Source organism: Ursus maritimus, unplaced genomic scaffold (genome assembly GCF_017311325.1).
Source record: "Ursus maritimus isolate PB19 unplaced genomic scaffold, ASM1731132v1 scaffold_18, whole genome shotgun sequence".
Taxonomy (NCBI): domain Eukaryota; kingdom Metazoa; phylum Chordata; class Mammalia; order Carnivora; family Ursidae; genus Ursus; species Ursus maritimus.
The window spans coordinates 20859774-20875138 of NW_024424230.1; the positions used below are offsets into that span (position 1 = coordinate 20859774).

The window sequence follows — 15365 nt, forward strand, 5'->3', positions numbered from 1 at the left end:
TACCAATTGGTGGAAATGGATTAAGAAACTGGAGGGGGGATGCTATTTAATGCAGTTTGGTCATTTAAAGGGGCTGATGGGAGCTTCTTGGCCGTGGGACATATTTACAATTTGAAAACAAGACCTGTCCCACTGGAGGAGGCCATGGTTCTCTCTAGACTCAGGAAACAACATTCAGACAGCCCTGAGCAGACACTCTGCTCTCGTCTGTTCGCCATTCCGTCCCTGTGCGAGGGCTGGTCTCTCCCTGGTGCATACACTGGTGGTGAAATACAACATTCTCGAGTTAGATCTTGTTTCACCAGCCCCTAAACCATTAAAATTTACTTTTAAGCCCCCTTCCACATGATCCTACAGCTCCTGAATATAAGTGCTGCAGACTTCATCAGGCCCAATTTATAAGGCAATGTGCTTTCCAGCTTATATCAAGTCAGAAGCTCTTGGATGCAGTCCTAATATTTTTAACTAGCATAATTCATGTTTACATGAACAAACCCTTTCCAGACTAGATTTTATTTTCACCATTTATAGTTGTGAGACATGGAAGCATAAAGAGGTGAAATGACTTATTTGACACTAGCCCACCCAATAAGCAAGGAAGCTGGGTCCTGGAGTTTTCTTATTTTCTTCCTGTAAATGCTCTTTTAGTCCTACTTGACTCCTGCCAGAGAAGAGCCCGGGAAGATTGGCGCATACTCCTTATCACACGGCACCACCGTCCTGCCTTAGTCCTGCACTGGGGTAGGCATGACTGCAGAGCATGGGCACAAAGCAGCCTATGTCTATGAACTAACTGAGAGTAGCTGAAAAGAGAACAAACAAATATCTATAATTTTACATGCAACACTGACTGAAACTCATATTTAAATTAGCAAACTCAACCTTGAAAGGCAGACTAGGCCAACCCTAGTTGGAAATACACTGTTTCTATTAAAAATTATGGCTCAGCTGACCACAGAAGTACAAAGATAATAAACAACCGGGTAAAAGGATGGGATATGTGAAAGAAAGATGTTTAAGGAGGGCTCTTTGGAGTAGATGTGAAAAGAGTGTTGTTATGAATATCATTATTCCCAATTCCTATAAGCCTCTACCTGCAACTATGTCATAATATGTCTCTCAGTTTGAAACCAATAGGGCTTACTTATCATTGTTTTTCACCAAAAAAAGAAGAAGGAGAATGAGAGAGAGAAGAAAGAGTAGGAGGAGTAACGGAAGAAGCAGGAGGAGGAAAAGAAGGAGGAGGAGGGGGAGGAGGAGGAGAAGAAGAACAAGGAGGAAAGGAGGAAAAGGAAGAGAAGAAGGTGAGAGAAGAGAAGGTGAGGAAGGAGAAGAAACAGCAGCAGCTTGCTAGAATCCCTTTACCACAAAAGATAAAGGCATTCTTTCCTGAGAGTTGTGACATTCTGGTAAATAAAAAGACTCTGGCAATAAGAAAATCAACCCTAGCTATGAAATACGCAGGATGCTTAACAGGGCACTTGGATTCTCCATTAAGTCCCTGCCAGTAAGATAACATAAACATTCAGAAGGAGTCTCAGAGCTCTAAATGGTTTTAACAATGGTTTTCTTACTTTATTTTAATATCACAGAGATATTTTGTTTTCATTGTGTTAGATTTTTCACAACACATTTTCAATAGTCCATTAACACAGAGGTTTATGTGAACACTTTTTATTTGTTTCAAAATTTCCCCTTGCTCCCAAAGCAACTGAAACCTGGTACTAATTGATGAACTATAAGGAACTCTATCATCTACTTAGAATACTGACAACGCACACTATGCAGTTCAGAATCCACTTGAGTGAGACCTCTTCTCTTACTCGTAACTTTTTCACAAAGCAAAGAAAAAAATACAGAGAGAATATCCACCCTCGTTTCTTCAGTAATTAAGATTTAAATTAAGACTCCTAGAATTTTGTATGTTTCATTCCTCTTTAAAGATGAAAGACTACCAAATTTCACAGATGAAAATAAGTAGGATTTGGGGGAGCAAATTTAATTCCAAAATTGGCTTAATGGGAAGACTCAGGACTCTATTTCCACTAAGCTGCGCTCCCTCTTCTTATGAACAAAGCGGATGCCATTCTCCATTGTAGTATGGATGTTAAATTAGTGAATAGACTTTCCAGGGGTGATGGCTTCATTATCATTTTTTCCATTCAATGCAATTTAATTCAGCTTTGGAATAAGATGTTATTCATAGTTCAGAACATAATATATTAGGATCAAATGGTTGTGACTTTGAAAATTTTTTTCGGCTTATCAAATCCTTTTGCCAACTCTCAAGTTGCTTTGCTCCACCTGTCGTCATCATTCGAATTGAAATTGAAGCCCTGAATTCAATTTCTGGCTCTTACCTTTATTATTCTATTCTGATCAGCTCCACAAATATTTATTGAGTGCCCACTGTGGCTTATATAAAGGTCCCAAGGATAATGACACGTGATCCTAGAGAAGTTGCAAGTTATTCAACCTCTCTGAATGTCTCCCTCTGCATCAATAATGGTGATTATGGTTACTTCTCTGCTAGGCATGAATTCACTTGGAAATGTCCTTTATAAACTGTAAAAGGTGGCAAAATCTAAAGCCTTAACCTTATTAATTTTACACAAGCTTATTTAAAAAAAAAGACACTTCGATCCTCAAGATATTTCATAAAAAACAAAATTTATATAGCAGAAGCTAAGCATGTGACCTATGACATTCTTAGGAAATGTGAAAGGAATGTTTGCTGCTTTGAAAACAACCTATTGCTCACCCTTTTCCTTGTCATTCTCTGGCACTCATGCGGCCACCCACTCCCCAGTAAAATCCAAGGACGTTCTTAAATCGTGTTTCAAATTATGTAGTCTACTTAGTAACAAAGTTCTGAAAACAGATATTTTTCATTTTCTCTTATGATTATGTAGGTGGCAACTCAGTACTTTAACCCCAGAGTTTAACTGTATTAAGTTGATAATTAACCTCAATTTCATATATTGACATAACCGTTTCTGGTGCAATATTTTCTATTTTTTTTAATCGAGCGGAAGTTTGGTTGAAAGGACTCAGATTTTGACTCATCTGTCCTCCCTCTTCCCAACAGATTTTTGCAATTCTAAAGAAATACCAGCTGTTTGTTTTTCATGCTCATTGTCCCTGACATTCTCTAACCCACAATCTGAATAATATTCTCATGCGCCTTAACTTTTATTTTCATTTTACACTTCCTTCTATTCTTCTTTATTTTTATTATTGGGCTCCAAAGCCCTGGCTACCTGTGGTGTGTGGTACTGAAAGCAACAGATGTCAGCTTCCTGGCTCCCTACCATCCTGCAGAGGGACATTGACAGATTGGACAAGTGAGTTTAAGGGGACAGGAGCTAGTCCTCAGTCCCTCGCTACTCACTACTCTTGCTAGAACTTCTTTCCTCCATCTAGCCTACATGAAGGAATAAAACATTTACTCGAATGCTAAGCTAGATAACTCAAACTACCTTCTATGAAACAATTCTTTCCAAAGGATATTTAATAACTAGGAACATCCTAGAAGCCCTCTTACAGCGGGGAAAAAGGTTAATCTGAGAATACCTAGTCACACCACAAAAAAGTTAAATAAAATCCTTTGTTTCTCTTCAATGTTCTATTTCTCTGAATTCTTACACTTGGCCATTAGCTCAAGTGTTGACCTTGGGCAAGCTGTTTAGTCTTTTAGGCTTTGGTTTTGTTATTTATAAATGACACATCAGTCACGTGACTTACTCGTAATGTTTCCTCTAGCAATCATTTCCCTCCCTTTGAGGCAATTAGAAGAGCTCTTTCCTATTTAAATACTGGAATCCCCATACGAGAGGAAATAGTACTTTATTAAAACACCACGTAGGCTCCAGAGTCAAAAACACTGGTGATATATAAGGTAATTTTGACTTACTTTTCCTCAGGGATAATTAAGGATGACTAGACCAAATGAAATTAGATTTCATCTATCAAAAAAATCTGTTAGGGATGAGGACAGGACAACTTCAAGGAACTACCCGCAGAAACAAACGAAAACACAGATGATCTTATATATGAGATGAAATGTAACAGAAGATAGTCTCATTTTCCCCATCGGAATTCATTAGGGGTATTGGCCCCAATAACGTCAAATCAACGCATTTCTCCCTCTTGGCTGTGCCAATGATTTGTTTGACCTGACTGGCCTGAAAAGTGACCCTCTTGTTTCACCTGTGTAAGGATGTCTGATCTCCCATGACCTCTGCCTGTGACTGATTTCAGCAGAACGGAACACTCCAGTGGTATCATTGATGAACACCCCCAACGGTGGCCTACAAGTGGCTCAGGGAAGCAATTGTATTAACGTGTTATAGTAATTTATTGGCAGTTTTGTGTGATAGCATATTTACTGAAATGAGGCCTGTCAAAAAGATCAGGTTATAGCAGGAACACATGATTTCCCAACCAGCCATAAAATATAAATCAGATGCCTTTCCTGTCCACTGTCAGCCACCTCCACCCACTCCTTGTCCTCAGTCCCCAGACAAATTAAAGTACATGCCACAATTTGCAGAGGGAAAATCAAACTCAATTTCGTAGTACAATGAAGTGAGTTTTGGTCTCGTCATGTCCACTGACATATTGATCCCTCAAAGATTGGAAAGATCAGAATGTTCTAGGTTTTTGCTTTTATAAATGAAAACCTGTGGAAATGCAATGTGTAAATGGACAATACAGCACGTGGGCCCCTTTACAAAGATACAAGAACTCCAGGGGACTCACGTTGTGAAACAGTCACTATTTAGTATAAAAGTCACTAGTTAAGAGGTCACATTTTCTTTCTCTTTAGAATTACAGCCTCAGAAGACAAATGGTTTCCTAATCCAGGTTCATTTAAAGTGCAGCTGATCATTTCACAGCTAAAACGAATTTTCACTAGTGAAGAAAAAAAACACACCCTATCTTGGCCCTTTGTAGAATTTATGTCAGATCTATAATGCCATAAACGCAACACTCCATCAAACATTTTCTATTTAACCTGAAAGGGGACGAAGCCAAATCACTTACATGTCCACATCTGTGATTTGCAAAGTGCAGTGATTGTAGCCTCCCTGAAATGCGTAAAGACCGCACAGTTATTCACAGAGAAGCATTAAGAAATGGACCACTTTATCATGAGGGGATGAAGAAATTGTAAGAAACGCCATAAAGCATTCTAGTCTAGCAAGCTAAATTTTAACTGGGCAGGTGGAAAGAAAGAAAAATAATGAAAGAATGAATCTGTGTTTTCAGGTAGGCAGAATTTCAGTTGTTATGACAACGGCTGACTTTCTAATTACCACTTACTATAAAAGTACCGCCAAAGTCTCCCCAGTTCCGTGGAGACAGTTACTGCGTAGTATGCACTGCCTTATACCTCATACCCTGCAAACACAGCTCCGCACGCCTTACTGGAAGTCCAACTGAGGCACAGATCAACAATGCCGCCCTTAAAAAAACCACACGCAGGAATATGAGTAGGGAAAGAGCTTCTTCACTGATCCTTATTTAAACGGTTTCAAAGCAGAAGGAGCTTCTCATTTGGTGTGATCTTTAAAAATCACAGCAATGCCTCGCATTACCATATTCTAAAGTAATTTCTTGCAGTAAGTAAAGATAAATTCATTAGAAATTACTCAGTCCTTTATTGTGAAATCCGAAGTAAAATTATTTGAGGTATTTTTTTTAAGCCGACAAGAGAATGACTTGGCTTCATCAATCAGTTTGACTAAAGTAATGATTTTCTTAGAATTAAAATTTGTTGAAAGCTCTAAGTATTTCATCTTTTAGGCTAAGAAGCATGTAGTTAATGTCACAGCTAATACATTTGTCAGTCTGCTAATTTTCTTTTTCTATTAGAATAAGTAAACATCAGCCCTTTCTTAAAAGCATACTATTTACCATGTGTCAGAAGCAATGCAGGGAGAACTTATTTGAAAATCATGAGGTAAGACATTATGAAATGAACAGGAATCACAGGGAGACAATGAAGGAGAAACATGAAAAGGAAAGGCATTTAATAATTCCAAAGTGATGGCAGGATATGCCTCAAGGTGAGTGGGGGAGGATGGCATTTAAAGGAGAACCATGAAAAATAATAATCACCCAAAACCCAAAGATGTTGGAAAATATAAAAGAAGAGATGGTTTTTAAGAAATAGTTTAAATAAAAACAAGAATGATAGTTAAAACGAGATAGAGAGTTAATCAAAAGTATAGGGCTCTTAAGTGTACAATGGAAATAAAAGAAAATGAGATTTTGCTTGCATGGCGTCAGATCAGAGAATGGTTCTTCAGATATGCTTATTTTTTGAGAGAACAGGTGTAGAGACAGCAGAAAGGACTCCATTTCCCATCTTTTAAAGACATAATACGCTTATTTATGTTACATTGTGTCAGACTTTGTTTAAGGTCGCTTTCCTATTATTGTAACTGGAAGAAAACAATAAGTAGTAAATAACAATGCCAGTGCTTTGTTCTGTCTATTGTCAGATGTTCTTTCTAAAATTAGGGTTCTTTGTTACCATAGTTCTCTGGAGCACGGGTTGATTTCCAAACGTCGTGTTCCAAGGCAAATATTTCTGCCACAGTAAAATTTTGTTTAAAAGCAACTTCAGAATTTTATTTTCACCTTTTTTTTTTTTCACTGTGATAACATAGTTAATCTTTACTTCCAACTAGAGAGAGTAGTTAACAGTATAAAGGGTTTTGGCACACTAGTTTTTTGATATTATATAATTGGGCTTTTTCTGCATTAAATAGTTAAACCTCTTACCTTTCCTCATTAAAATGTGAGTGAGGAAGGCTTGTGAGGAAATAGTATCCCTCAACTCAAAATTATTTCAGATGTTTCTCATTTTTCTTTTTATCAGTTTTGGAATGATTTGATGTAATGTTTTAAAAATGTTTTTTGTTTTTGTCATTGAATAAGTTAGACACAAACTAACAGGTGCAAATGAGTCCCTAACATTTCAGAACGTGTGCTTTCTGTGGTCAGAAAGAGTGGGAACAGATTCATCTCAGTAGCAGTGCAGACTTAACTATGTGACTTCAATTACCTGCGTCACAGTTTCCGTAGCCATGAACGGGGGTTAAGACAGTAGCTACCTCACAAAGTTGCTCTGAGCATCAAATGTGATGTTACAAGCCTTCAGAAGCATGCCAGGCATAGAACACATGCTCAATAAAGGGTTGAATACGAGTCACTCCCAAGGTCTATTCTCTTGGTTGCTACTGCAGTGGGAAACAGTGCAACCAGAAATCAGCAGGCAGGGAGCTCCTGACACAGGAATTTCATTAAGTGAATTCTCTTGCTTCCACTACCCTTGTCTCAATGAGCAAAGACTTCATAGTTTCAGGGCACTGCAGAGTAGCAGACTCTGTCCATAATGTGTGTGGAGTATATGGATGTGAGGGATGGGGAGAGGGGTTTGGGCAGTATGGATCTGCTTTAAATCTCAGTGTGGGCTTCTTTCGGGTTAGAAGAGCTATTTCCTGTGAAACAAAGTCATGGCATCCATTGAGCCGATGTGTCAGAGAAGACCTCCTTCGTACACCCCAATGGATGGAATCCCATATCAGTCCTGTGCTCCACCTCACCTCCCGGTGTCAGCTGATAGCTGAGTATCCAGACCACACACCAGAGGAAAGGCAGAATACCAGAGGGCACAAACACAAATCACTCAATATGGTACCAGGAACAAGAAATGTTCTTAATATTAAGATAATGTTCATAACTGCAATTGTATCTTTTCTAGTTTTTGCAATCATCGTAAACCTTATAAACTAATGCAGTGACTACAGTTGCTGTGGGTATGGATCTGAGTAACAGAAACTTACACTTACTTGCCGAATGGCAGATTGGCCAATCCAGCTGTGTCTATCCACCCCTATTTACTTGGGACCACTGAACTTTGCTATCCTATGTTTGATGTATTGGGGCTGTTAAGAATTATTCTAATAGTTCAAATAATTTTAAGGACTACATAGTTCTTTATGTCTCTACTTATCTATCTATTGGCCTATCTTTTAACCTATCTGTTGCTCTTCCTCTTTCTTCTTCTCTTTCTCCTCCTTCTCCTTCCTCTTCTTCTCTCCCTCTCTGCCCTCCCTTCTCCCCCCTAATCCCTAACAGAAACAAAGACAAACTCTGGATTAACACCACTGGATACCAACTGAGGTGATAAAATGAACACTGCATTGGGAATAGGGGACCCTGCTTCTCATCACTGCCAACTGATCTTAGAAAGGCATTCTTTAAGGTTAGTGTTCCGAATTCCAATGTTGGAGGTAGGGGGTTCCCCCACCAATACCAACCAATTCTCAGACACCAGCAGGGTGTCTAAGAATTCAACTCAATTCTGACATTCTACCTGGAAATAGTATCAGATTCCACAGGGTAAGGATTCAGCCATACAAACCTGCCTCCCACCCCCGACTACAGGTGCTACTCGCAAGCTCCAGGCTGCTAGCTGTGCTTTTGACCTACTGGCTACAGACTGGCAGTTCCAAGGACCTTCCCCTCAGGTTCAATTAATTTGCTAGAGTGGCTCACAGAACTCAGGGAAACATGTTTGCCAGTTTATTAAAGGCTATGATAAAGGATATGAATCAACAGCCAGATGAAGAGATACATAGAGCGAGGTCTGGAGAAAGGGCATGGAGTTTCCATCCCCTCTCTAGTCACATCATTCTTCCCGAATCTCTGCATGTAAACCAACCTGGAAGCCCTCCAAACCCTGTCCTCTTAGATTTTTATAGAACTTCATTACATAGTCATACTTGACTAAGTCATTGGGCATGGGTAGATTCCACCTCCAGCCCCTCTCCCCTCCCAGGAGGCTGAGAGTGGGACTGAAAGTTCCAACTTTTTTTTTTTTTTTAAGATTTTATTTATTCATTTGGCAGAGAGAGAGACAGCCTGCGAGAGAGGGAACACAAGCAGGGGGAGTGGGAGAGGAAGAAGCAGGCTCCCAGTGGGGGAGCCTGATGCGGGCTCGATCCCAGAACGCTGGGATCACGCCCTGAGCTGAAGGCAGATGCTTAACGACTGCGCCACCCAGGCGCCCCGAAAGTTCCAACTTTCTAATCATGTGGTTGGTCTTTCTGGCAACCATCCCCCATCGTTGAGGGGGTTGTCCAAAAGTCATATTCATAAGCAAACAAACAAACAAAACCCACCAAAAGTCACATTCATTAACATAACTAAAGATACCTTTATTCCCTTATCACTAAGGAAATCCTAAGGGTTTGGCAGCTGTGAGCTCCAGAGTACCCAGAAACTGTGGAGGAAGACCTAACATAAATGAGAACTATATTTTGGTCATCTGAATGATCAAATATATATTTCTCATAAATCACAATATCACAGTTACCATATGATGTTACTTCCTAAGTTTTTGTCATTTCTAAAATTAGGAAGTTGGTCTCTACCTCAGTCTTGACACTCCTTCCTTGCCCTGGAACTCCTAAGTAAGAATTACCTCTGGAAGATGACCATTGAAAGGCTCAACGCAGAATTACAGGATTACGCGCATATCTCTAAAAAGTGTTTTTTTCAGGCTTTTGTACCTTTACCTCTAGGCTTAGTGCCTAGCCTTAAATTCTAGGGTCCATGTGGCAGACTAACGAACCAGGAACTTTTCCAGCAGTGTTCAGGATCAATGAATGACTTTCCAAAGGCATGAAAGGCACGTAAAGCAGCCAGCTGCTTGCCAAGGCAGATACTTACAAACATCAGTACCAGACAGGAGCACGCTGGGCATGCCACCAATGAACAGATAGATTGCATCCCTCTTCCTCAGGAACCCTCACGCACTTAAGGAGAGGCACGGAGGATAACAACTATTTTAAATGTGAACAAATGGGCATTTACCTGGCTGAGACAAGAGTGGTGTGTAAGGGACTTTCGGTTCTATTGCACTCATTGGTGGAGGTAGCAAGGGGTTAGCAAAGCTGCGGAGTGGGTGAGTTGGTCGAACACAGGCCGTGGGGATGGTTCTGCTTGGTGCCTCCTCATTGCTGGGATGCTCAGGCTGTGCTGGGGGCAACATGGGCGGCTGTTGGGGGGCTGGTCCTTCACTCACCACCGCTGCAATGGAGACAAGAAAAGCCATTCATTATTCCAGGACAAAGCTTGCTTTCCCTAAATCAGCGGCAGGGCCTCTGGATGCGTTTAGAGAAATATGTCAGAATCAGGCCAATCTCCTCTTCAAGTTATGAACATTCTCCTTCTCTTCCTTCATATATTTCTGGGAAATAATAGCACGTCCCCTTTAAACAGTGGAAACAGATCCAGCAAGACAGGGATCTCTCTTGCAGGAAGAATAGTAAAATATATACAGCATTGACTCTATTGCTTGAACTGGCAGGGCCCTGTAATCATAAGTGATGAAGCAAGAAAAAAAGAGTTATTTCTCCTTTCATAAGTAGCAATGCCAGTGAAATTCAATATCCTAAACCCAGCTACAGCTGCATTATTATCTACTAGCCAATATGCCATTTTTTTCTGCGATTTAAACATGCCATGTCAACTGTCAAACAAATCAGAGTTACCAGGTGTTCAAGGCATTGCTAATAAAATGATACAAATAATAGCCACTATCATTGTCTTCCATAACTAAAAAGAAGCACATCCAGCTCAAAAGTTAGATGAGAGATGACTTTGCTGGAACAAGTTGCCTGAATACAGAATTGTCATTTTTCCTCTTTGGTTGCAAACCTTGTGATTTTCAGGCAGATTACTGTAGTTGAAGAGGTTTCCCATAGTGGTTTGTGACTGCCTTTGGGCATTTGGACAGCTCTGTCTACAGAAACACACTTTTTTTCCAGAGAACACAGTTGAGTGGGACTAAAATATTGGCAAGCCAGTTTCTTATGATAAGAACACTGTGACTTGACTTTATCATTCGTATTCAAAATCAACAGGTCCAGGTGAAACTGCAAATGCAAAGAGCTGCATTGGAGGTATAAGTGTTGATGAAATAAGATATTTCTGATGATTTATTTTTGTTCTATTGGGTAAGTGGAAAAAATGCAGTGGAAGAAGATACTATCTCACTTTTGAAAGAGAATTTTTAACCAGGAAATATTTTGAGATAATTAGTTTGTGAGATAATTTTGAGACAACTCTCTGGGAGGCTCAGTGAGGTCAGCAAAGGGCAGAGGAGCTAGAAAGAAAATTTGATAATGCCGAGGGGAGTAGAGATTAAAGATACCAGAGATCAAAACATTATATTAAAGATATGCAGAAGTGAAATGTGCCTTCAGAGGGTATTTGATATTAAGTCTCATTTTTCTATATTCAGAAAGGGTTAGAGATCCTCTGGGTCACTAAGAAGCCTCTGGGCTTACCCCATTCAAAGATAGAGGCAGGGGAGACATAGGGTTGGCTGAGGACAGGATATAGCCACCTAGCCACCAGAGCTAGTCAACAGGCAAACACTTGATAAAAGATTTCTTCAAACAAAGAAAATATAATCAAGACAGCAAACTGGATAGAACCCTGGCAAGAGGAGTTTCCAGAAGTGCCTTGTCTCTAAGCTAGGAAGTCCTATCATGGAGGGAAGGGGCACATGCATGAAAATATCAGCATTAAAAGGTGGGGCTGCAAGGGAAACGTTAAGGCACATCCTTGGTGATCTAGGTTCTCAGATAAGGGAAAAGGGATGGGGGCTTCAGGTAGGTGTTTATAAGGAGCCAAACTGCTTGTAAGAATATAAAGGAGAGGGTGGGGCCTGGCTGGGTCAGTCGAGGAACATGCAACTCTTGATCTCAGGATCATTGAGTCTGAGCCCCATGTTGGGCGCAGAGATTACAAACAAACACATAAACAAACAAAAACTTTAAAGACTGCATAATGAGATGGTTGACAGTACAGTTTTATAAGAAAAGAAAATTATCCTGGTTTTACTCTGGACTCATATTTAATCTAAAAGAGAAAATGACCAATTGTCAATATCCAAATAAAAACACAGTATCTCTTAGCTCTAGATCAGAGAGAAGAGGCTGTAGGAACCTATATCTTGGTCCCTCTTCATTACCAATGGGCCAGTTTTTATTACAGATCCATACCACCGTATTAAAAATATCTTCCAAGGTAAAGAAATTTCACAGTTTTCCATAGGAATCTGCCTTCAGTAATTCTATTGAAGGTGGATTGTAATAAATCCATATTGTATTTTATTTTTTATTTTTTTTTAAAGATTTTATTTATTTATTCGACAGAGATAGAGACAACCAGTGAGAGAGGGAACACAAGCAGGAGGAGTGGGAGAGGAAGAAGCAGGCTCATAGCAGAGGAGCCTGATGTGGGGCTCGATCCCATAACGCCGGGATCACGCCCTGAGCCGAAGGCAGACGCTTAACCACTGTGCCACCCAGGCGCCCCACCATATCATATTTTAAAAACTGCTTTAGCCATTAAAGAAATAATGATATATTGTGTGATGTGCTTCTTTATTCCTTCCTTCATATTTTCCTTCTCTATTTCTTCCATATTTTTGAAATGAAAAAGATTTATGTTAAGATATTACTGTGACATTAGGCTTAATAAAATTGACATGCACTCTTTTAGTTTTCTAAAATTTAGTTTCTCAAGAACCTCAGGCTTCACAGGAATTTTGATGACATCACACAATGTTTGGGGGTCACTCCCATTCCTATTCTCTTTAATGGCACTGCTCACTGGCATCTCTATAAACACAAATTCTCCTCATGTCCAGTCCTCCATGCCCGGGTCTTCAGGTGGTCACAATGGTTCCCACTGGGAACATACCTGAGCGAAGTAATGGTAGCTCCACACAGATGGACCAGCTCTTTGGCAAAATCAATCCTTAGTACCACACATGATGGAAGAGACGTGCCTAATCTAACGTGCTAGGTGTGAATGCGGAGACTGAACGTCGCTAATCCATAAAGGACTAGTTCTGTTTTGTTCAAAAATGGCAAGTTTGCTTAATATCTAATACAATGGACAAGCTACATATTTTCCATAGTCAATTCATAATTCTTATATTTTCTGTGGAGCACAAGAAATGCTTTTCAGAACTGGTTGACATTTGAGGCAGTCAAAAGCTTTTAGATGCAATAGCCATGGCTCCACCAGAGCAAAGCCCTCATGTCAGATGAGGACACCTATGTGAAGCGAACTGGCTCAGTGACATGGTATTTCAGAGCTTGGAAAGCAAAGAAAACCTCCCTTTGCCCATGAAGCACAGCCTTCCTGCAATTCAGAAAGTAAAGGGAGAATCAAGCAAGTGCTGGCAAGGCACTCGTTTTCAAATGATGAAATAGTGGGAATCCATTGTACAAATAGCGTACAATTACACAGCAGAGTCCAATTTCAAGGCACTTTATAATAATTAATGTCAACACATACATAATTGGTACAGAATAACTGGCAAAAATATTGCAAAAACGGAAATGAGGTTTTTCTTCTATCTCAAATTGTAGTATTTGAAAGAAATATAACATGCCAGTAACTCTGTGCAAAGACTTTGAGACATGAACACTTAAGGAACCCAATTCACTCCTTAATCTCAGAACAAACAAGTGTGCAATATTCCCAAGTAGCCCCCGCTCCTGACAGCGTGAACTTCTGCACAGACCCTAGAGAGAAATTCAGTAACTCCACTGTGCCCGTGATTCTATCTAGGTCAAGTCATTATCTGTTTTATGTATTTATTTGATTTATTATTTGAGTTCCAAGTTGGGGGAGAGCTGGCACAGAAAAATAACATGGGTGAGGTTGACCAGCCTTCTCACTAACTAAGACAATACCCAAACCGAAAGGAATGGTAAAAATCATCGAACCTCTGGTATCTACCTGTTTCAAGGATAAGAAAATGGGGGTACCAAGTTTTTAGTGACTTGTAGAAATGGGGCCTCAAGACTATCCATTGGTTGAAGTTTTCAAAAGATGGCACTGTTTCTTGTTCCCCAGGGACAGTTTGCCTATTGAGGCTAAGACCCGAACTACAGTTTATTATTAGGAAGGGGAGGTATTTGTCCATCAGAACTATATAAATCTTTCTCAGTGGATCACCGAATGTGCGTGATGCAAAGGTACAATATCCTAGATCTTTCTTTTTCTTATGGTAGGAGAGAAATCCAGCTTTATTTGTGACTTTCAGGAAGGAGCAGCTCTTCGGGAGCAGAGTTTTAGCGATTCATTTCTTGCACAACTCAAAGGTCTTTCAGATAACTTTGGAGGAAGGAGAGTCTCCACACTTGGCACAGATTTTTCTTTTCCTATGTGTGACTTTCGTTGTTTCTCAAGGTGACTAATAAGACATCTCCAGCCAGAGTCATGAAATGTTTTCTGCTTGGGAAAGAACAGGGATGTTTAGTGGTCTCCAAGGCATTTAGAAACCGATACTGAATGGCTGGAAGTTAACTGTTTCTGACAGTGATTTAGAGAATATTTGGTTTCCTAGAAAAGAGGGTGCTTATTTCTTTTCCTTTTCTAAGCCATCACGTGGAAACACATATTTGTGCCTATTTCTTTTGCACTGCACATTCCTTTTGCTCAAAAATTGCCTGATGTATGACTGAATATATATTTTAAAAAAGCTGTGACGTTTTGGCCAGGAGTAGTATGTCCGTGCCTTTTGATTTTAGATCAAGTTCAAAAATTAAGCTAAGCACTCTGTAGGAATCCCTTATTTATATAACTTTATATAATAGTTGCATTATATATTTTATGTTTACATTATCTATTATAGTTATATAACTACCCTTATTTAATAATCCTTACCTTTAAATAAGTCAACAAAATTTTTAGCATTACTAAAGAGGCTACATTTTTCTTTCATTCATTTATTTCTTTACTTATTCATTCATTCATTTATTTATTTCTAATAGAGCAGTTTTAGGTTCACTGAAAAACTGAGTGGAAGGTACAGAGATTTCCGGTGTACCCTCTGTCCCCACATATACATGGCTTGCTCTTCTATCAAAGTCCTGTACCAGAGTGGTCCATGAGACTCTGACCACAGATATAAACAAATTATTTAACCACAAATAAAAACACATTTTATCCTAGTTCATTTATGGTTCTTTGGCTTGTGCATGCATCACTCCAATCTCTGCCTCTGTTGTCACATGGCCATCTTCTCCCTGTGTGTCTGAGTCTCCTCTCTTCTAGGGATACAAGGCAGATTGGATTAGGACCCACTCAGCATGAACTCACCTTAACTTGGTAACAGAGGAAAAGATGCTATTTCTAAATAAGGTCGCATTCACAGGTATTAGAGGTTAGAACCTCAACGTATCTTTTTGGGAGACACAATTCTCTTCATAAAAGTTTGCTCTCTGGCCCCCAAATATGTCCTTAGAGGTCTGGGTCTA

At 39.7% G+C, this 15365-nt stretch overlaps 1 protein-coding gene across 1 annotated transcript in view; it reads right to left on the minus strand.

Annotated features, from left to right (window-relative positions):
- DCC (DCC netrin 1 receptor) overlaps window positions 1-15365 on the minus strand; it is a 704420-nt gene that overhangs the window by 19089 nt on the left and 669966 nt on the right. The window contains exon 27 of the mRNA XM_008693128.2: window positions 9892-10107. Coding sequence (XP_008691350.1) covers window positions 9892-10107 — 216 coding nt within the window. The remainder of the gene's footprint in view (window positions 1-9891; window positions 10108-15365) is intronic.